Raw genomic sequence first — 24,517 nt, 5'->3', positions numbered from 1 at the left:
ATCTCATACATCCCTGGCTACAGAGCACCTGACCCATCTCATACATCCCTGTCTGCAGAGCACCTGACCCATATCTCATACATCCCTGTCTGCAGAGCACCTGACCCATCTCATACATCCCTGGCTACAGAGCACCTGACCCATCTCATACATCCCTGGCTACAGAGCACCTGACCCATCTCATACATCCCTGTCTGCAGAGCACCTGACCCATCTCATACATCCCTGGCTACAGAGCACCTGACCCATCTCATACATCCCTGTCTGCAGAGCACCTGACCCATCTCATACATTCCTGGCTGCAGAGCACCTGTCCCATCTCATACATCCCTGGCTACAGAGCACCTGACGGTTCTGACCCATCTCATACATCCCTGGCTACAGAGCACCTGACCCATCTCATACATCCCTGTCTGCAGAGCACCTGACCCATCTCATACATCCCTGGCTACAGAGCACCTGACCCATCTCATACATCCCTGGCTACAGAGCACCTGACCCATATCTCACACATCCCTGGCTACAGAGCACCTGACTAGTGTTGAGCGAACTTCTGTTTTAAGTTCGGCGTCTAAAGTTCGGCTTCCGGTTAGCGGAGAATCCCGATAGGGATTCCGAATTCCGTTGTGGTCCGTGGTAGCGGAATCAATAATCGGCCATTATTGATTCCGCTACCACGGACCACAACGGAATTCGGAATCCATATCGGGATTCTCCGCTAACCGGAAGCCGAACTTTAGACGCCGAACTTAAAACAGAAGTTCGCTCAACACTACACCTGACCCATATCTCACACATCCATGGCTACAGAGCACCTGACCCATCTCATACATCCCTGGCTACAGAGCACCTATCAGCATAATCAAGCGTATTAAACTAGGCATATTGCCTGGTAGGGTTGATCATGATGATTAAATCTGTCTTATGGTGATATAATCAACTGCTGCAGCAATATATTTTTATATTTATGTAAATGACCTAGTTCAAGCACTGAGGGTCTGGCAGTAGCCCTTGGAAGACCACTACTGATATGTCCCTGTGCTTTGTACACTTCCCCCTTCCCTTTGACTGACAGGGCTAATAGCCCTGTCTTCTTGTGCCTGCACTGTGACTTGCTGGTCCAATGTCAATATGTTATATCCAGTCATTGGTGTCAGTGTGTATTAGCAAAGTCATGCATTCCACATCTCCTTCTCTATAGGAAACATTTTTTTTTCAAATTTCTGTGTTTTAATGGGAAAAAAACAAAAACGCCAGAGCAAATCTGTGTTTGGGTACAGACCCTAAACATTATAATTCTTCCTCTCTGCTTGACTGCTAATACTGGAAACTTAATTTTAGCACTTCTTGGATAGTTCTAATAATGTCCTGTTGAAAAATATTAGAATTGTATTAGGACTGTAATCTGGAATCCTTGTGTATAGCATTCTTAGGCTACTCCACATCTGTAGTCCCTACAAAGGATCAGTGGCCAGTAAACGCTATGTAATTAAGAAAGGCAGCCAGTGGTTATTAGCCTGTGAAACTAATGCTATTATAAAGGGCCTTCCTTTCCAAAATTCCTTGGAAGCAAGCTGTTAAACCAGGCCAACATTTTTCAGCAGACTGGGTTTGGCTTGACACTGTGAGTTAAAGTAAGCCACCCTGATTACCATGAGTAGACATCGAGATCCCTCTAGACTGAAAGGGTGTCTTTGTACTTCAAGCTGCCAGAAATAACCAGCATACCGCATTTGTTCTGGATTGCTAGTCTGCAATAGAGAACTATTTTCTGTACAAACTTGTGTGTGTGAGGGAGGGGATTTAGTACGAAAGCAGCTGTCACAACGGAGTGGAGCTTGTTGACAAGGCATTGTAATAGGCTTGTAAACAACGCCTGCTGCAGCTCTGGCGTTGTTTTATTTGTTGTGTGAGCTGTTATTATGTGCATTCTACATTTTTTTCATTCTGTCCCTTTTTGAAGGAACATTGGTATCTTGGTACATAGAAATCAGCTTATACCCATGAAAATAATGCATCTTTTTTCCAGGAGATAAGGGTAGTTTTTTTTCCCATATATACAAATGTTTTTAAGATGTTCGCCCTCTCCATGGATGACAAAGTAAAGTGCTTCTAGCTATCTATTGTGGACTCTCACAGTGATACTCTAAGTATGAAGCTGTGTTCACATGATATAGCCTAGATGGGTGTCAGGTAATATTTCCTCCCAAGTATCTAATGAACACGTCCGTCTATCACAATAAGAGAGCTAAATAGAGGGTGTTTTGCCAATAATCGTTATTGTAGTGAAGACCTCAAGTTAAGGGCCATTCGACTTCTGTGATCACCAAGTGCGATATTGTTTTTTATTGTTGTAATGTGTTATGCACAAGCAATTAACCCCTTCCCAACCTATGACGTACTACTACGTCATGGGAACCACTGCGTTCCTGCAATTTGACGTAATAGAACGTCATGGTGATCGCGCGGGCGCCGGAGCAGTGTGAGCACGATCACTGCAGATGTCCGGCAGTCCCTGGTAGCTGTAAAAGCCGATGCCGGCGGATTAACCCCTTCTATGCCGCGGTCAGCGCTGACCGCGACATAGAAGGGGTTTGTGTCGGGTGAGTGATCTCATTGAGTCCCCGTGCTGCTGTGGCGGCGACCCGATGCGTGACAAGGCAGCCCGATGCCTTGCACGGCATCGGGAACTGCCTTCTACGGTGCAGAGGAGATCCAGCCTCGGGCTGGGTTTCCTAGGCAACCTGTTAGTGTATGACTCAGTGTCATACACTAACAGGCAATGCATTACAATACAGATGTATTGTAATGTATTGCAGAGGGGATCAGACCCCCAAAAGTGAACATCAGAAATAAAGTAAAGAAAAAAAAGTTAAAAAAGTGTTTTTAATAAAATAAATAAATAACAATAAAAAAAGAAAAACAAAAACAAAACCCACACTGTTAAAGGGGAGTATTAATTACCAATATTTATGTCAATACCAATAATTAATATTCCTAAATAGGTGTCCTCTACACACACATATTAGGTATCGCCGCGTCCGTAATGACTGGCTCTATAAATATATCACATGAACCACCCTGTCCGATAAACACCATAAAAAAATTACATCACAAAAAGTGCAACACCAAGCGATCAAAAAGGCGTATGTCCCACAAAATCGTATCTATAAAACCGTCACCTCATCCTGCAAAAAATGAGCCCCTACCTAAGACAATCGCCCAAAAAATAAAAAAAACTATAGCTCTCAGAACATGGAGACACTAAAGCATCATTTTCTTTTGTTTCAAAACTGCTATTATTGTGCTAAAGTGAAATACATAAAAAAATATATACATATTAGGTATCGCCACGTCCGTAACAACAGGCTCTATAAAAATATCATATGACCTAACCCCTCAGGTGAACACTGTAAAAAAAAAAACTGTAAAAAAAAAAATTGCAACAGCAAGTGATCAATAAGGCGTATGCCCCCAAAATAGTACCAATGAGACCGTCACCTCTTCCCACAAAAAAATTAGACCCTACCTAAGAGAATCAGTCAAAAAATAAAAAAGCTATCACTCTCAAAAAATGGAGACACAAAAATATGATTATTTTTTGCTTCAAAACTGCTATTATTGTGCTAAAGTGAAAAAAACGTCCATAACATGTCCGTAACAACCAGCTCTATAAAAATATCACATGACCTAACCACTCGGATGAACACCGTAAAAAAAAAAGGGAAAAAAAAGGCATTTTTGTCACATTACATCACAAAAATTGCAACAGCAAGTGATCAAAATGGTGTATGCCCCCCTAAATAGTACCAATCAGACCATCATCTCATCCTGCAAAAAATGAGACCCTACCTAAGAGAATTGGTAAAAAAAATAAAAAAAGCTATGGCTCTCAGACTATGTATACACTATTGCTATTATTGTGTAAAACTTAAAGAGGACCTTTCATCTGTATAAACGATGTTAACTGAGTATGCTGCCATATAGAGCGGCGCCCGGGGATCTCGCTGCACTTACTATTATCCCCGGGCGCCGCTCCGTTCTCCCGTTATAGGCTCCGGTACCTTTGCTTCTTAAGTTATAGTAGGCGGGTCTTCTCTTGTCCTGTGGGCGTCTCCTTCTCCTAGGCTGCAGCGCTGGCCAATCGCAGCGCACAGCTCACAGCCTGGGAGGTTTTTTACTCCCAGGCTGTGAGCTGTGCGCTGCGGTTGGCCAGCGCTGCAGCCTAGGAGAAGGAGACGCCCACAGGACAAGAGAAGACCCGCCTACTATAACTTAAGAAGCAAAGGTACCGGAGCCTATAACGGGAGAACGGAGCGGCGCCCGGGGATAATAGTAAGTGCAGTGAGATCCCCGGGCGCCGCTCTACATGTCAGCATACTTAGTTAACATCGTTTATACAGGTGAAAGGTCCTCTTTAAATAAATAAGAAAAAGTAGACATATTAGGTATTGCCATGTCCGTAACGATCTGCTCTATAAAAATTCACATGACCTAATCCCTCAGGTAAACGCTGTAAAAAGAAATAAATAAAAACTGCTCCAAAACAACAAATTTTCTGGTCACCTTGCCCCATAAATTATAATAATAAATTATCAAAATATCATATGTACCCGTAATTGGTGCCAATAAAAACGTCTTCCTGCAAAAAACGAGCCCCTGCACAAGACGATCAGCAGAAAAAATAAATAAATAGGGCGTTCAGAAAATGGAGATACAAAAACCGAATTTCTGTTTTCAAAAATGCTTTATTATGTAAAACTCAAACCAACATCATAGAAAGTAGACATATTTGATATCATTGCGTCCGTAACAACCTGCTCTATAAAAATAGCTCATGATCTAACCTGTCAGATGAATGTTGTTAAAAAAAATATATTTAAACGGTGCCAAAACATCCGTTTTTTGGTTACCTTGCCTCACAAAAACGTAATATAGATCAATTAAAAATCATATGTACCCCAAAATAGTACCAATAGAACTGCCACCTTATCTCGTAGTTTCCAAAATGTGGTAACTTTTTGGAGTTTCTACTGTAGGGGTGCATCAAGGGGGGCTTCAAATGGGACATGGCATCTAAAAACCAGTTCAGCTAAATCTGCCTTCCAAAAACCATAAACCATATGGCGTTACTTTCCTACTGCGCCCTGCCGTTTGCCCGTACAGCAGTTTACGATTACATGTGGGGTGTTTCTGTAAACTGCAGAATTGGGGTAATAAATATTGAGTTTTATTTGGCTGTTAACCCTTGCTTTGCTACTGGAAAAAATGAATTTAAATGTAAAATCTGCCCAAAAAGTGAAATTCTGAAATTTCATCTCCTTTTTCCATTAATTCTTGTGGAACACCTAAAGGGTTAACAAAGTTTGTAAAATCAGTTTTGTATATTTTAAGGGGTGTAGTTTCTAAAGTGGGGTCATTTTTGGGTGGTTTCTATTATGTAAGCCTCACAAAGGGACTTCAGACCTGAACTGGTCCTTGAAAAATTTCAAGATTTGCTCCCATACTCCCCGTGGGCCCCCCTGACTTAGGGGCCCGATCGCAAGTGCGACCGCTGCGACCCCTATAGCTATGCCACTGCTTTACATTCCCCATATGTCTACTTCATGTTTGGATCATTTAGAAAATTACAATTAATTTTTTGGGGACGTTATAAGGCTTTTCTAACGTCCCCAAAAAATAAAATGTAATTTTCTAAATGATCCAAACATGAAGTAGACATATGGGGAATGTAAAGCAGTGGCGTAGCTATAGGGGTCGCAGCGGTCGCACTTGCGATCGGGACCCCCAGGAGAGACGGAGTAAAGCCCTGACTCATGGAGGGCTCTGACGGGCCCGGCATGAAGTACAGTGACAATGCCGGGCCCCGCCTGAGCGCTCTTTAAACATGTACTGTATAATATGAGATGGGGGAGGGGGAGGTTGGCGCAGAGGCAAAGGGGGGCGCGCGCACTCACACACCCATCAGTTCTTGTCACTGCCAGGCTGTATCCAGAGTGAAGCAGGGCTCCAGCGCTCCCCCTGCTGGCCGCACATCGCGCTGCTGGCTGTGGGAGGAGCGCTGAAAGACCAGGAATGAGTGTGGGAGCACGTCATCAAGGAAGGAGGTAAGCATGTGGTTTTTTTTGTTTGTTTTTTCCCTAAAGCTGCAGACTGGGGGAGGGGGGAAGGAAGCCACTGATGATGATGCCCCCTGTGCAGTGTGTGGTTCCCTCCCTGGTACTGATGATGATGATGGTGCCCCCTGTGCAGTGTGTGACTCCCTTCCTGGCACTGATGATGATGATGGTGGGCATCTCTAATCTGCCATAACTACTTCGAGGGGGCACCTAATCTGTCATAACTGCTGTGAGGGGGCACATAATCTGGTATAACTACGGTGAGGGGCACATATCTGGTATAACTACTATGAGTGGGCACATATCTGGATATAACTACTGTGAGGGGCACATATCGGGCATAACTACTGTGAGGGGCACATATCTGAGAATATCTTCAGTGAAAGGGCACATATCTGGATATAACTACTGTGAGGGGGCACATCTGGGCATAACTACTGTGAGGGGGCACATATCTGGGAATATATTCAGTGAGGGGGCACATATCTGGCTACAACTACTGTGAGGGGGCACATATCTGGGCATCGCTACTATGAAGGGACACATATCTGGTATAACTACTGTATGGGGCACATATCTAGTATAACTACTGTGAGGGGGTACATATCTGGATATAACTACTGTGAGGGGCACATATCTGTGCATAACTACTGTGAGGGGCACATATCTGGGCATAACTACTGTGAGGGGCACATATCTGGGCATAACTACTGTGAGGGGGCACATCTGGGCATCGCTACTATGAAGGGACACATATCTGGTATAACTACTGTGAGGGGCACATATCTGGGCATAACTACTGTGAGGGGGCACATATCTGGGAATATCTTCAGTGAGGGGGCACATATCTGGCTACAAGTCAAGGTTTGCACTGGGACCCATAACAGTCTAGTTACGCCCAGGATGTAAAGTAATTACTATTTTTGGAGGTATTACTATCTATTATAAAAGTAGATAAATAGAAATTTGGAAATTTGCTAATTTTTCTAAATCTTTGGTACATTTTGTATTTTTTTATGAATAAAATTTTTTTTTTTTTACTCATTTTTACCACTGTCATGAAGTACGATATGTGACGAGAAAACTATCTCACAATGGCCTGTATAAGTAAAAGCGTTTTAAAGTTATTACCACATAAAGTGACACATGTCAGATTTGCAAGCTGTGGTTTTAATTATTAATAATGAACAACAACAAAAAAACATTCCACATGCTTGTAACTATTTTCACATGAGGTGCAATCGCTATGTGTGAATGAACCTTTCGGCCATATTCACATGCTGGTGTGTTCGGCTGATATCAATCATCATCTGAGTACAGTACAATAGCCCCGCAATCAGATAGGAACTAACTGCATCATAGAACACTATAATGCAGTCATTTTGGATCGGGGAGCCACATTCGGTCTTGGAGATGCGGCCGGCACATGGACGGTGTTTGCCGGACCAAGCATGGTCGTGTGAATAAGCCTTAAAGTCACTAACTTCTACAGTGAGTGTAGTCTGAATCCAATAATTAATAGACATATTGTTGAGGATGTAATTTTATATATATGCGGATATATTGTATATATCCGCATAGAAGGTACTAATTGCAAAAAGACAGGAATCATTTACAGAATACAAGTTATGGATGGAGGCCTTCTTTGGAGCAGTGGCAGCCAAAGAAGAGGTTCCATTGCTGTGTGCTGCATTTGGGATCTTCATGTAGTTGGGTGGGAAAGGGTTGTGATATTAGTCATAGTGGGTATGCTATAAATACTTTACATCATGTGGTTTGGTTTCTGTAGAAGGAAAGATTGCATAAAATGAAGGGCTTTTTAACCACAATTTCAAAATAATGTCAGGAACAGAGTAATAATATGTTTCTCATCCAATTGTATGAATAAAAGTGCTTATTGTCAAATGGGAAGATCAATGCTTCGGGCTTGTTGTAAGGAATAGCTAATGATCAGATAAATTCCTGTGTTTTAGTATGACAGAGATGTGCAAACAACAATTGAAAGTAACAGTTCCTAATAATCATGATATAAAGATCATTTTTGTAAAATGTATAATAATATATTAAGTATATTAATATTGCTGTGTAATATTTCCAATTCCGCTTTAGTATCAAGTTTTCTATATGGATCTTCTTAAAGATGTTGCCCACGTAGGGCAACTCTTTTCTTGAGATGGCCACCCCTAAGGGAAATCTGACCACGGAGGATGAAACTGCTGGTTAATCCACTTTTGCTGCAGTGGAAATGACATTACTGGATGACCTTGTAATATACTGTATGGCTGTGCCAAATTCTTCTGTCTTTACAGTGGCTTTCCACTCTCTAAGGGCTCATGCTCACAGCTGTTGCCCAACTGTTCCCCTAATTGCCGCCCGCAAACAGTAGGTCTGCAATATGCAGGCACCGGCCATGTGCTCACCGCATCACCACAAAAAAAATTGAACATCGGATGTTGCCTGTGCATTGGAGACTGCAAATTGCGGTCCACAACGCACAGAATGGCAGAGCAGCTGCCGTGTGCATAAGGCCTAATAGAGAGTCGTCTTTGGAGGGGTTAAGGATAAGGACAGTGGTTGTCCTGCGCAGACAATGCTTTTAAGCTTTTTAATCATAAGATAACTGTTGGAAAAGAATGTTCAGCCCACAGTTATTCTTTGCCTTCACCGCAAACATGTCCGGTGAGCATTGCAAAATGTACATTACTTCTATGCAAGGAGTAAGTGGCTGCATGGGAAACAAAGAATCACACAGATTTCCTCTCGAAATGCTGGGTCCATAGACTTTTGACAGCCAGCAAATATTCAAAGTCTGTGCCCAGCATTATGCACGGCATAAAAAAAAATATTGCTTTGATCCAAGTTCAAAATGTACACATTGCCCTAGATTTACTGCAGTAGACATCTGTCTAAGGCTGTGTTTACATCATGTTTTTACCAATTTTTAACATATACACATGCTGCATCCGTTAAATGGACGCCATCACCCTAGGGATAGTATCTGTTTAATGTATACTTTTTTGCTGTACTCTGCAAGATGTGTCTGAAAGCAAGCCAAGCAGTGTTTGGTTGGTGAAGAGTTAGACAAAAGATTGTAGCCATATTCCAAATGTATCATCCAGCCTGATAAACCTAGTGCACGTCTAGACAACTTGTCCAAAGTTCCTTTCACATGGTTCAATAATCTGAGCAATTATCGAGGATTCGTGTTTGTAGAAATGTCCATTCCGGATAATTGGCCCATGTAATGGTGCCAGCAATCATCCAATGAGCGCCAAACCTTTGTTCATTAGGTGATCATGTCTTTCAGCTGGCACCAAACTCAGCATTTCTGGGCAGCAGATTGTCCTGTGTAAACTGTGATCCTCTGCCCAAAAACAATGAATTTATTTGGGGATGAGGGACTGCTATAGTGATCGCTAGTCCCCATACAGAGGAGTTGATTGCTGCCTATAAATGCATCTTCATCTCTGCTGATGAGCAGGCAGTTATTGGCAACCATAAGTTTGTTCCCAATAATATCCTGTAACATCAGTCCATGTTAAAGGACAAATCGCTAAAATAAAGCGGCCTAAATGGGAGGAAATGCTCTAAAACCCCAAACACTGTAGCGTGTTTATAACCGGGGAGCAATTCCTCCGCATGTGATCCATTGCTAGCGGCAATCCCCAGCAAAAAATGCATACAGTGGAGGATGTCGGCAGCGGACCACATGTACCACAAAGGCATCCTACACAAGATGGAGTAAGTAGTGTGTGGATGAAAATATACAAATACATAAATCACTGCAAAAGGTGCAGCACAATGAAATGCAACTGCCAACACTGGCTAATCCCTCAGGCTGATGTTAAAAACTGAGACTTTAGCCAATGTATTCCAGTCAGGAACATAACGGAGCCCTTTTTCCACCACCGTCAAGGTATCTCAGTGTGGCATGGGTCCTAACACTAGACTACCTACGGTGTGTGAACACTGTCTGAATGGTTCTAAGATACAACTCACAGCCAAGCTCCCACATACCTCCATAGTGAGATCACTCATGCAGTGGGAGGGGGAATAGGGCTGCAAGCCCCACCTATAACAGGCCATTGGCAGTTGCATATCATTGTGGTGCACCTTTTGCAGTGATTTATGTATTTGTATATTTTCATCCACACACTGCTACATCTTGTGTAGGATGCCTTTGTGGTACATGTGGTCCGCTGCAGACATCCTCCATTGTATGTATTTTTTGCTGAGGATTGCCGCTAGCAACGGATCACATGCAGAGGAATTGCTCCCCCGGTTATAAACACTCTACAGTGTTTGGGTTTTTTGAGCATTTCCTCCCATTTAGGCCACTTTATTTCAGTGATTTGTCTTTATATGTATGGAATGTGCCATTGTGCACTGCTGGTAAGATTCTAGTGCACCTGGTAGCCTGTGTCACATGGCCTGTTATAGATGGGGCTTGCAGCCCTATTCCCCCTCCCACTGCATGAGTGATCTCACTATGGAGGTATGTGGGAGCTTGGCTGTGAGTTGTATCTTAGAACCATTCAGACAGTGTTCACACACCGTAGGTAGTCTAGTGGTAGGACCCATGCCACACTGAGATACCTTGACGGTGGTGCAAAAGGGCTCCGTTATGTTCCTGACTGGAATACATTGGCTAAAGTCTCCGTTTTTAACATCAGCCTGAGGGATTAGCCAGTGTTGTCAGTTTCATATTATTGTCCTTTTACATGGACGATTCTTCAAGCATTCATTGGTGCTGCTTGTTCACGATAATTGCCTATTTATCTGCAGAGATTAAGCTGCATTTACAGGTAGCAATCATCTCCTTTGTATGGGGACAAGTGATTGCTACAGGGATCCCTTGTCCCCATACAGATTCACTGTTTCTGGCTAGTATACCACAATTTACACAGGACAATCTGCTGCTCAGAAACAATGATGGGTGCCGCATTACCAGTGTTTCTACAAATACTCATCCGTGATAGTTGACCCAATGATCAGCCCGTGTAACAGGATCATCTGTAGGATTAGAAATCCTACTTATTTATTTTGTACTTCACTTATTTATTTTGTACTCCTACAGACCAATATATGGCCTAGTTCCCTTTAAGACTTTCCCCAACCAAAATGTTTAAAACCAAGATATGGTGACCAATTCAAATGAATCAATTCTGTGCAGCCCTGTGGAATATGTCAACACTATGGAAAAGATAAATATAATAATTATAATGCCTCCATTTTTCAGCTAGCAGATGACACAGCCTTCGTTCTCTCTCTTGCGTTCATCATTGGCAGTCTGTGCTGTTGACTTCCTCTTGTTTTTCCGCCCCCAGATGAGCAGTGTTATCAAGTCATTCTGGTGTGTGGGTCGTTTTCATAAAAACAGCCTAGTTCTCCACAGTGTTCTGAATGGCTAGCGTAGTTGCTGAGAAGCTGGGCAGCTTTGGAAGGACAATGTGCTGGCACACTGTATGCGTCACATTTACTCGTATGCTGAGATTTTAGATCGGATCATTTTAATGGCATTCATGTGACCTGAAACAGGTTCTGATTCTTTTCCTCTTTAGGAAGTTTGAGCTCATTTTTATTATATAAAATAATAATAATTTGTTTTCTATTATTATCATCTTCCCCTTCTTTCACCTTGAATTATATAGTGCCAACCTATTCCACAGTGCTGTACAGAGAATATACTCACAAATGTCTAAGTTCACATTATGATTTAAAATTCACAACATACAGATGTGATTTTTATCGGTTATAATAGGATGGATTTTTACATAGGATAATCAGCAGTCTTCACTCTGACAGTGCTCAGAAACTGGTTTGATACAGAAGCGCAGCGCAGTGCGGAGCACATCATCAGTACTGGTGCTTTCTGGGTTAGGAAACGAGGCTCCTAAGGTGACTGTACAGTGAAAGAGTTTTGAGTGCATTGTGTTCCACAACCTACACAACAACATCTCTTTTTTTTTTCCTATTATAATTTTTATTTATTTTTGCGTTATATAAACGCCATCCATCAGCTAATCCACAGTGACCTCTAGTGGAGAAAAGTATATTTGTGGGGCTTCAGAATCTGTTCATGCAGTTCCAAAATGTGTTTAATAAAAGGTTATAAAATAGTAAAATGTATTTTAATGTGAAATTATTGGCGCAGGATTACCAAAGATTTTGAATGAAAACATAAGGAATCATGTTCACACCTCACAGTTTTGTTACAGTGATTTTTTTTCCCTGGTATTGCCAGTCTTTTCGACAGAAACATGCAATGTGTGATTACTTCTGCCAAGCAATAGGTGGTATAAGTTAAACAAAAGTGTTTAGCCATGCACCAAATATAAAGTTGGCATATCTTAGACAGGCTGTCTAAGCTTATGCTATCTATAGGATTAGTAAATCTGCCCAATTATTATGTTTCATATAAAGAATGGATTTTGAATACATGCATAAACTGAGATGCATTATATTGTTACTTACAGCACGTTGAAGACTTGGTGGCTGTCTATAACTCAGTCCCAGAAGTTGTCCCGAAAGAAAGTTCTTGGGAAATCCCATTATTTGTCCACTTCTACGATGGGCATGGTGTTACAGTGAATCTCAGACCGGAACACAGAGTGGAAGACATCTTAGACTTTGCGTGTAAAGTAAGTTGTCTTTTAGGTACAATAATAGGAATATGTATAGCCTAATATTAGGAACAAAGAGGTGAATATATATTAGGTAAGAAAATAATGTATGCAGAAATCAGGGGCTTTCATGAAATTATATTTAGTTATAATGGAAAAGGTTGTTTATGTAGTGTCATTTGCAGGTTACTAGCAAACTGTATGGCAATAAATATTTGTTCTTTATCAACAATATAATGGGGCAATATCACAATTTTTGTTGTCTTTGTTGACCAATCTCAGCACAGTTTTCATTTTACTAGAGCAGTATCTGAAATAAAAGCAGAGCTCTGGTTTCTATGGGTAACAAAGACAGTTTTTTGTTTTGGCTAGTTTCACATATGCAGTAAGAAATGGTACCGGAATGCCCGCTGGCCCCAATAACTAAAATGGGGTCTGGCGTAGATCCGGCCATTACCGATAATCGTCAGGACAAAAAATGCTGCGTGCCGGAACAGCCTGTCGGATCTCTTACCACATATGTGAAACTAGCCTTAGACAGTTTTAATAAATAGGGCCCCACGTGCGAGAGAGCAGCCTGAGTGTCCCCTGCGGTTTGAGGAAAAATGGATCAGGTCTGCAGGAATTTACCATGCCTGATCCATTATTTCCATATGAGATAAGTTAATGTCATACGTGTATGATGGCTGCTTAGACCATTCTCATTCTAAACATGGACATTCGGCTAACTGAACCATGCATATTTATAGAGGAGTCAAGTAAAACATCTATTGTTATGTGTCTTTTGGTGACTTTACAGCTTTAGTGCTCTGTAGAACTTAGCCTTAACCTACAGAACATAGTTGCCAACTGTCCCGAATTTGCTGGGACTGTCCTTGTTTTTCAGAGACTGTATCATCAAATTTGGGTTGTCTTGGGGAGTTGGGGGTGTTCCGTTGCAGGGTGTATAGATGCCCCATATTTACCAACTTAAACTTTGGTAATTATGTTATCAGCGCCATACTGTAGGTTTGCGTAGTATGCATAGCCTGGATTAAGGTCTGTGTCTATAATCAGGGTGCTATGAGGACATAATGATTTAGTTAAAACACTAGTTGGTATGGGGTGGCTTAAGGGTTTTCCAGGTTTTTACTATTGATGACCTATCCTCAGGATAGGTCATCAAAATCACATTGGCGGGGGTCAGACACCCGGCACCCCCACCGATCAGCTGTGTGAAGAGAAGGCACTCACTGTGCGCACGTGCTGTCTCCTGTCTTTCTTCCTGCTTGCCATAGACATAGCAGCAGCGAGCAGGAAGAGAGACAGGAGACGGCACGCGCGCTTGGCGCGTGCCTTGTCTTCATACAGCTGATAGGTTATCAATGTCAGCGGGTCTGACACCCCGCACCCCCGCCGATCTGACATTGATGACCTATCCTGAGGATAGGTTATCAATATTAAAAGCCTGGAAAAACCCTTTAAGACTGGGCTCTGTAGCTTCTGATAAAGTTCTAATACAGTTATCTTCTTGAATATGCAGCAGGTAAAAGAGTGAAAAAAAGTTGACCATACTCTGAAAACTGCATCAAATTCAAAGGTTTCTACTAAAGAATAAAAAAACTGTCATGCAGTACAAGGCTTTAGGCTTCATGCACACGACCGTCTCCATATTTCAGGCAACGGATGAACGATCTGTAAGATAGATAATTTCAGTGTTCATTCCCCACTTTTCTCACTCGTCCACAATACACACAAGAATAAGATGGAACGGCTACACAGATCCACAAAAAACAAGGGTGTGTGCGTGATCCCCTAAAAATCAATATGCCAGTGTGCTAGCCACAAAAAATATGGACAGCATTCGGATGAAAAATACAGTTGTATGCATGAGATATTAGAAATATTTATTATGTAACATACTGCAGTGTATATCCACTCTGATCATTCCTGTTGGCGTTCACAATGTCCATAAGCACACACAGTTACCAGGGAGAATTTTTTAGAAAGCATGCTAACCTAAGCATGATTTTAATATTATAAGAATCCATTATATTTCATATGGTTATGCTCTCATAGTCGTACCACTACCCCTGTGAAGGAGGAACACTCCAGGCAGTGCCTTGAAAGATGTCCACAAGATGGCAGACACAATTCAACTTGCATTTTCTGTTCTCCAGGAGCTCTATTACTTCAACAGCAATTATACATTAATTAATAAAATAATTGCCTGAGAAGACGATAACTTTGTAATTATGGTTTTAAATTCATGCGTGCAAAGGTGAAATGAGATAGAACCTAAATGTCTTGTACATGATTGAACTTGAGATGAAGTATTAACTGTCTTCTCGCTTCTTAGACTAGACCCATGACAAGGGCATGTCAGTGGCGCTCTGTGACTGCTCATATACAGTAGCTGTTACACATGAGCCTTTTTTTTCTCAATTTACTAATAACCAAATGAGTAATTTGAGGGCAAAAAAACTAAAGAAAATATCCAGCTTCCCTTTACAAGCTCTCAAACATGACAGCAGATTTATACAGGCCAAAAACATATGTCTGTGATAATAGGTAAAGTATGAATCATGTATGATGATCTTCGAACTCTTATGTGTTATTTTTTATTTGAAAGTTAAATCCTGCACATCCACTATCTGCATATATATGTCCTAATTGTCGATGCAGTGTCTAAACTCTGCATAAAAGAGCTTGGGTCACAACTTTGTCAGTCCGAACCTACAAAAGAGACAGGGAGTTAAATTGATCAACTCTCAAATAAAGTGCTTATAATAATCTTTATTTACATAGCGCCAACATAGTCTGCAGCACTATACCATCAGAGGGTACATGTGCAAAAACAATCAGACATTACATGGTAACAAAGTAATCAACAATCCAAAAAAATAGGTGTTAGGGCACTGTTCTTAAGAGCTTACTGTCTATGAGCAAAGCACTCAAGGTGATTCCAAAAAGCAGCTAGTGGCAGGACATAAGAATGCCCTAAGGGTACTTTCACACTAGCGTTTTTCTTTTCCGGCATAGGGCTCTTTCACACTTGCGTTATTGTCTTCCGGCATAGAGTTCCGTCGTCGGGACTCTATGCCGGAAGAATACTGATCAGGATTATCCTAATGCATTCTGAATGGAGAGTAATCCGTTCAGGATGCATCAGGATGTCTTCAGTTCCGGTACGGAACGTTTTTTGGCCGGAGAAAATACCGCAGCATGCTGCGCTTTTTGCTCCGGCCAAAAATCCTGAAGACTTGCCGCAAGGCCGGATCCGGGATCAATGCCCATTGAAAGGCATTGATCCGGATCCGGCCTTAAGCTAAACGTCGTTTCGGCGCATTGCCGGACCCGACGTTTAGCTTTTTCTGAATAGTTACCATGGCTACCGGGACGCTAAAGTCCTGACAGCCATGGTAAAGTGTAGCGGGGAGCGGGGGAGCAGTATACTTACCGTCCGTGCGGCTCCCCGGGCGCTCCAGAGTGACGTCAGGGCGCCCCAAGCGCATGGATCACGTGATCACATGGATCACGTCATCCATGCGCATGGGGCGCTCTGACGTCATTCTGGAGCGCCCGGGGAGCCGCACGGACTGTAAGTATACCGCTCCCCCGCTCCCCGCTCCTACTATGGCAACCAGGACTTTAATAGCGTCCTGGGTGCCATAGTAACACTGAAAGCATTTGGAAGACGGTTCCGTCTTCAAATGCTTTCAGTACACTTGCGTTGTTACGGATCCGGCAGGCACCTCCGGCAACGGAAGTGCATGCCGGATCCCAAAAACGCAAGTGTGAAAGAGGCCATAGAGTTCCGTCACAGGGGCTCTATACCGGAAAAGAACTGATCAGGTATATCCCCATGCATTCTGAATGGAGAGCAATCCGTTCAGGATGCATCAGGATGTCTTCAGTTCAGTCATTTTGACTGATCAGGCAAAAGAGAAAACTGTAGCATGTTACGGTTTTATCTTCGGCGAAAAAAACTGAACACTTGCCTGAATGCCGGATCCGGAATTTTTTCTTTTAGGGATGTATTAGTGCCGGATCTGGCATTCAAATTGCCGCATTGACGAATCCGGTATTCCGGTCTGCACATGCTCAGACCTTTAAAAATGTGAAAAAAATAAATACCAGATCCGTTTTGCCTGATGACACCGGAAAAGATAGAATGATGTCCCTCTGATCCCTCTTCCACTTTATGACTTCAATGAGGAGGAACCCAGATAGAGTTAATTTCCATCTGACAACTGAGCTTGTGCAGAGGTTATTCTTATGTCCATGAAGGATTGTATCCAGTGGGGAATCAGATCTTCTTAAATCATTTTCCTTTTCTTGGAGGATGCTGGAAAGTTTCTCATTGACCATAATCTAAGACAGTGTATGTTTTACACAATCTAGGTTAATTGGGGGAGTCTTCCATGCTATTGTGATTATAGCAGTTGGGTTTACTCAGTAATGCTTCCCTGGGGGACTTACAGTAAGCGTATCCAGAAATGGTGTACTTTGGGAAGTCCATCAGATATGTAATAATGGACCCTCACCTCCACGGCAGTAGGATATTTTCATTTAAGATTATTTACAAAGTCGCTTCATTTTAAAATTCTAGATGATTTTGAGCAATGAATAATAGGTTGCACTTAGCCATGAGTGCTTAATTTTGATATTAATTTGGATTCCTGGACCCATGTGAATATGACTTCATAAACTTAAAGGGAGTTACAAATGAATTGAATGTAGTTATAATTTTGTATCTATCTGGTGTAGGGGCTCACCAGCCTACGAGTCCCTAACATGAGTGCAGTTAGCTTGATGCCAAAAATCATGAATACAGATACACATACATAAACTGGGGCTCAAGTACGCCATTAATTTGCAAAAAAAAAATATAGGGTAGTAAAATACAAATTTGTAATATATTTATATATTATAGGTATAATAAAATTGGAGGATGAAAATACACTTCATAACACAAAATAATTGTTATGGCAGTGGGTGTGGAATCGCTGGGTCAACCAACCGTTTGACTTTGGGTTAAATCTAAGGGCATTAACCTGGCAGTCCCCTGGTGTTCACCCTTTATCCCCAGCACAGAGATCTTGACTTTGCTGCAGGGGAGCCATCAGGCAGCTACTAAGGGTCAGAGACACTAGTTCAGAGCACTGAGTGGTTAGGAAAAATGTTAGTCAGTAACAGGATGGAGTCAGGGCAGACCGTGTTCATTCAAATACGTAAAACTCATCAGAGTGCAGGCAGCAAAGGGTCAAAAACGGTGCAGAGGGTTGGATAGAGGAAACGGGCAGAGGTTGATACACGGGCAGCACACCTTGCAGAATCTACAGAACCTTATTGCTCAGACAACTTCCTGGGGAAAGTGCCTTAAAGGCTATGTACACCTTTGGGGGGCAATTTTTTTTTAATTATTGCATTATACTTTATTTTGAGCTAAAAATAATTTTTTCAATTGGTCTTTATTAACAATATGGAATCCTTTTTTGTGTACAGAACTGACTAGCTCTACTAGCTGCCTGTGGATTTTTTGTCCTTTCCTTCATCTGAAGACCAGACGGCTCCTTATCTCTGCTCTCTCACATCATAAACACTCATTATAGCTTAATCCTTATCTTACTGATAAGAATGTGGTTAAGGCTACATGCACACGAACGTTGTTTGTTTCCGTGTCCGTTCCTTTTTTTTCTTTTTGCGGATAGGATGCGGACCCATTCATGTGCTGTCCGCATCAGTATGTCCGTTCCGTTGCCCCGCAAAAAGAAAATAGTGCATGTCCTATTTTTTCTAGTTTGCGGACAAGGATAGGCATTATTACAATGGATCCGCCAAAAAAACGGATGTCATACGGAACCTCAGCCGTATATTTTGCAGATCTGCAATTTGCGGACCGCAAAACACATATGGTCATGTGCATGTAGCCTTATATAAGTGTTTATGTGTTCTCAGTAGTTTAGAAATAAGGGTAATTAGATGACTGGCAGAAAGTGAAAGTACCACTCACATAGTTAGAAAAACAGTTAACCCTTTGTTAACAGCTCAATATTTTTAATAAAGGCCAATTGAAAATATGATTTTTAGCCAAAAATAAGTTAAATGCAGTCATAAAAAAAATTGGTGTACATAGCCTTTAAATCTCACAGGTTTTCAGCTATTGGCTAGTGAAGATTGGGATGCGTATTGGGCCTTTAAGAGTTGGGGTAGCATGCACACACTTTGGTTCAGTGGAGAGGCTGACTGACAAGCAGGCCATGGCCTGTGCGAGGAGGCAGAGCGGGCCAGCTGCCAGGCCCAGCCGGTGGAAGGCAGCAAGAGGTGGCTCTGGCCTGCCGGGTAAGCTTCATGAGCTGCCACAGCTGTAACCATAATATAGAATAGATAAAATGAAAACTAATAATTCCAAGTGTAAAAATGATTACAATATGAAATATTAGTATATTCCATGTACATTTGCACAATCCAGGAGACAAATGGCCTTATAGCAGCGGGGCCCTTGCGGTCAAAGCGGTGGTGAGAGAAACCTGTGGGTCATATACTGATTGCATTTTAAATGGTTTTAGATTAGCTCCATGGTCCACTATAACAGTTATTGGGGTACTTGAAAGCCCGTTTACCGTATGTATGTGCAGTTTAGCATTTGCTACCTTTTCAAGGTCCTTTGAAAAGAGTCTGTTGGGAAATGAAGTGAGGTACATTATTGTTTAACGTTATTTCATTCTGCAAACTTCAACCAATACCAATTTCTCTGTGAACGTATGTATCTAAAGACTTTATTATTTTTGATGATCTCCCTGGATAACAATATTTCTATAACTGTTTTTTATTTACTGCATCATGTTGTTCAGCAAGTCTGTGCAATGATTTATTGTGTCTGCTATCTATGTCTAGTGATTGCTTAGGCTCTCCTCGGCTTATGCTAAACGGAAACCGCACTGCAAATACGAAAAACGCAGCTATGTAGCTAATGAATTGCTAGTGTTATCAGTCAGCGTCTGTGTGACATCTGTGCACCAATGTAGCAGTGACTGTTTGATTTAAACATTTTCCTTTTTTTCTGTCTTTTTTGTGCTTGAAAGTTTATCATAGCCGTGTATAGTGCTGACTCCTTTCTTCTACATCTTTCCTGGTTCTTTTTCCTCCTTACATTTTCTTACTGGTCTGGTGAGTGCAAGGAATCTTAATTCGTTTTGCACACTGCACAGTAGTTCTTTAAAGGTTTAAAACAACTTTTGATCTATGATGTAGGACAGTTTATTCTCCTGTCTGTATCAACTGATGCATGAAGCAAGACATGTTTATTCCAGACATGTCTATGTGCACAACATCAGACATGAGATATGTAGGTGTCTAGAGCTAGCCATACACACCAGGAATACACAAATCTGAAGGTTAGAAGGGTTCTCCCGGCTATAGATGATGATAGGTCATCAATATCAGATTGGTGGGGGTCAGACACCCAGCACCCTCACAGATCAGCTGTTTTGGCTGCCGAGGCGCTGGATGATAGCAGTGCACAGAGTGGAAGCAGAAGACTACTTACACTGTGTGGTTTCCAGTACAGCATACTGAAGCTTAGGTCCTGTTGATGGGAAATATGCCGCAGTACCCTGGCACTGCCACTTCACAGTGTATGGAGCTGTCTGCCTTTGGTTTCCATCAGCATGGCACCCTGCAAAAGCTGATCAGTCCAGGCGCCGGGTGTCAGACCCTTTCCAATCTGATATTTATGATCTATGCTGAGGATAGGTCATCAATATCTGTAGCCTGGAGAATCCCTTTTACTCCACTAAACATTTTATCTTTTAACCTTTGCCAGCCCCAAAGCCTGGTTTATGAGATAGCAAACATTTCGGTTGGAATCTAATCTTGTGCCTTTAGAAAAGGTAGGGTTAGTCATCAGGTCTGCTCAAGCAGAGAACCTGGGAGGGTGGAACTGGAAGGATGAATGTCCAGTGCAAATTAACTATACTCTTTTTGATTGCCCTTAAAGGGTTTCTGTCACCCCACAAAACTCATTTTTTTTTTTTTGGATAGTTAGATTCCTTATAGGGCGATATAGGAGAATATAATAGTCTTACTTACTTTCATGTGGCCGATTCTTTATAAAACGAAGTTTTATAATATGTAAATGAGGGCTCTACCAGCAAGTAGGGCGTCTACTTGCTGGTAGCCGCAGCAGAAATCCGCCCCCTCGCCGTGTTGATTGACAGGGCCAGCCGGGATCTCCTCCTCCGGCCGGCCCTGTCAGTAATTCAAAAATCGCGCGCCTCTGGTCATTCGGCGCAGGCGCTCTGAGATGAGGAGGCTCGTCTCCTCGGTGCGCCTGCGCCGATGACATCACCGAAAGAGAAGACGTCATCGGCGCAGGCGCACTGAGGGAGTGCTGAGGAGACGAGCCTCCTCATCTCAGAGCGCCTGCGCCGAATGACCAGAGGCGCGCGATTTTTGAATTACTGACAGGGCCGGCCGGAGGAGGAGATCCCGGCTGGCCCTGTCAATCAACACGGCGAGGGGGCGGATTGCTGCTGCGGCTACCAGCAAGTAGACGCCCTACTTGCTGGTAGAGCCCTCATTTACATATTATAAAACTTCGTTTTATAAAGAATCGGCCGCATGAAAGTAAGTAAGACTATTATATTCTCCTATATCGCCCTATAAGGAATCTAACTATCCAAAAAAAAAAAAAAGAGTTTTGTGGGGTGACAGAAACCCTTTAAAGAGTATCTGTCAGCCTGGCCCTGTCAATCAAAGTACAGAGGGTGCGGCAGTTGCAGAGAAAGCGGAGCCTCTAGATGTAACGGCAAAACCACTGTTGCTCCTAGAGGCTCATTTGCATATATTAAAACATAATTTTCTTAGAAATGTGGACAGATAGGAACATGGGACCAACACAGATAGGTCAACCAGTTTCATAGGTACAAATCTGCTGACAGATGCCCTATCTGAGGGCAGCATAAACTGGTGACAGGGACCCTGATTAAAATTCTGGGTCACTCATTTGTTTCGACCCTGTCATTTACCTAAAATTCCTGGTGTGACCCAAACACTAAAGTCCTGATACTCATAAGCTCTGGCTACCCTTACCCTCCCGGTGAGGATTTACAGCCCACTTTCTATACTGTGTATAGGAAGAGGGTTCCTAGTCGGGGGCTGAGCTGAGTCTTCTGCTTTCGGCTTCGTCCACTGTTTCTGACGCCAGGAGCCGCCAGGTGTTGGACCTCCACCAATCTGATATTGATGACTTATGCTGAGGATAGGTTATCAATATCTCCAGGCTCGAAAACCTGTGTCTTATGTTGGTCATATGCAACCTGCATGGCTGTACAGAACAGGTGGTCAGGTGTCTTCTCCACTCACTTGTCTCTGGTGATGTCTAGTATTAGTTTCCAGTTTAGCCTTTTGTGTGAGAAAGGTTTAAGAATACTTTAATTGAATATGTACAATGGGTAGAAGTTGTAGTCTCGCAATTACATCATCTTGATAAGCGATAAAATTACATAAATCCCTGCATGTGTACATTGATAAATATTACTCAAAATAGGGAAAAGAATCTTGACAATTATTTCAAGAATTCCAGTAGAAGATCAGTTTGTTCTGCAGGCTCCATTACAATGTAAATTCAGCAGATACTCAGCCTCTAATTTGTACTACCGATGACCAGCCACGGACTACATTTTGTATTCCTGCCTCATCTGGTTTGACTACTCGTAATTTAGAGTGAATTATTTTTTCAGACCGTTTACACTAGAGAATATTATTTTTATTTATTAGAATAATGCTGCCTTAGGGCTTATTACACATTTAATATACCAAATAATTGCAGATAAACAGATTTTTAGACCTATCAACTGATAAACATGTCTTGTCGTGTAAAAGTCCTCTTTTATTTTAATATTTAAAGTTTAAAAAAAGGTTCTGAACACTCCATTTGTTGAGAATTTGCTAATCATTTATATATTTTCACAAAAAAATTCAGTTTTTACATTAACCAACATAATCCATACACATTGCATGTGGTATTTGCCAGTATGATATCTTAGAAAACTAGGCAATTAAACACCAATTAATATTATACTGTATGTGCTTGCTTTGTATTTGTAATGGATGTGTGTTTTTGCTGAGTACATTGTTGTCACGCGCTTTGTGTGTATTATTGTGCATTCTGCAACCCCTCCTTCCTCTCTGTACATATGATTGTGGTTAATTTGAAACAAAACCTTGAGATTTCACTACTAAATAAAATAACCTCTAGAAGAACTGTGACACATGTTGCTAGCTTTAGCTAGCCATGACATCTTTTAGTGACGGATGTCTTTCTCTTAGGTTCGACAATTGGACCCTGGCTTTTTTGGATTGCATCTAAGAAGAAATGTTGGAGAAAATGTTGAGTATTATGTCCCTTCACCAATGGACTATATACAAGATCAGGTATTTTTCATTGCTAATAACAATTTAATAAATGTTCTATAAGTGAACTGTTTTCTTTCATAGGCTAAAATGAAGGCCAGCAGAGTACTAACCAAGCAACCACATTAATGTATCCTATCTCCAGTTTAGCTGTGCTGAGATATGAGAGGTGACTGTGCAAACATTTAGAATGTCATTCTTAGGGCTGTTTCACACAAGCGGATGCCGTGCGTGACATCCGCTCCGTGAATGACAGCCAAGACCCGATGCACACTGGAGAAGCACGGAGCATTAACATGACTGATAATGCTCCGAGCCTCTCTGTGATCTCTTTACTACGAAATCACAGTGACAACTTTATCTCACTGTTATTTCGTAGTAAAGAGATCACAGAGAGGTTCGGAGCATTATCAGTCATGTTAATGCTCCGTGCTTCTGCAGTCCGCATCGGGTCTTGGCTGTCATTCACGGAGCGGATGTCACGCACGGCATCCGCTCGTGTGAAACAGCCCTTATAGAAATGCATAGAAAAACTAACTTCTGTTCCATACAACAAATACTGTAGGACAGGGTTCAGCAACCTCCAGCACTCCAGCTGCTGTGAAACTACAACTCCCAGCATGCACACCTATTCGGCTGTTTTTGTAACTTCCATAGAAGTGAATGGAGGGTTCTGGGAGCTGTAGTTTTAGAACAGCTGGAGTGCCGGAGGTTGCTGATCCCTGCAGTAGGATCTGGCTGAGAAGTCCTCCCAGAGGTGGTTGGCAGTGATTTATCTTCCCCTCCTCATTGAAATAAACATGAATGTTTTGACTGTCAATGAACACATGTTTATGGAGTGAGCAGAAATAGTTGTAAGACTGTGCTAAGAACTGTCATGATTCCTCATTACTACTTAAAGGGAATTTATCCCCAGCAACCTTCCTATTCAACTGTTTGCAAAGACACATAGCCGTGGTTCACATGATTAAAACACCATTTTTTCGTTTGCCGATCCGAGGCTCCGTTCCTGAGCTATGTTACTTTTTATTCATATGCAAATTAGGTATTTGGTGCAATGAGGACATCACTATTGCCCCTGTTGCAACCAAGCTCCACTCTTACTATTTCTGTGGCCAGACCCTTCTGGCTGCTATGATTGACAGGGCCAGGTAGGGGCAGGTAGGTTTAATGGCCTGAAGCAACGGTACTTTGGACTATTGACATTTGCCCTATTGCTACTATGCAAAGCCATAAAATCACTACTTTAGTGAAATTGGGAAGGTTAAAGGGCTTTGCTATGTCAGGGCCTGGACGGATTGCTATCATCGAAGGAAAAATGAATTCCCAAGTTTATCCAGACATTTTGCAGGAGAATTTAAGGCCATCTGTCCACCA

General features: G+C 42.0%; 1 protein-coding gene across 4 annotated transcripts in view; it reads left to right on the top strand.

The window, feature by feature from the left end:
• TIAM2 (TIAM Rac1 associated GEF 2) overlaps positions 1-24,517 on the top strand; it is a 409,027-nt gene that overhangs the window by 287,207 nt on the left and 97,303 nt on the right. For 3 of the 4 annotated variants that reach the window (XM_040429382.1, XM_040429384.1, XM_040429383.1), the window contains 2 exons: positions 12,596-12,760; positions 23,057-23,161. In XM_040429382.1, the coding sequence (XP_040285316.1) occupies positions 12,596-12,760; positions 23,057-23,161 (270 nt within the window). Of the gene's footprint in view, positions 1-12,595; positions 12,761-19,829; positions 19,895-23,056; positions 23,162-24,517 lie in introns of those variants that run through there. The other variant, XM_040429386.1, reaches the window with a different exon arrangement.

This window comes from Bufo bufo, chromosome 4, assembly GCF_905171765.1.
Source record: "Bufo bufo chromosome 4, aBufBuf1.1, whole genome shotgun sequence".
Lineage (NCBI taxonomy): Eukaryota > Metazoa > Chordata > Amphibia > Anura > Bufonidae > Bufo > Bufo bufo.
Note: the sequence above shows the minus strand (reverse complement) of the source record. Positions and strands in the feature narration are given on the sequence as shown.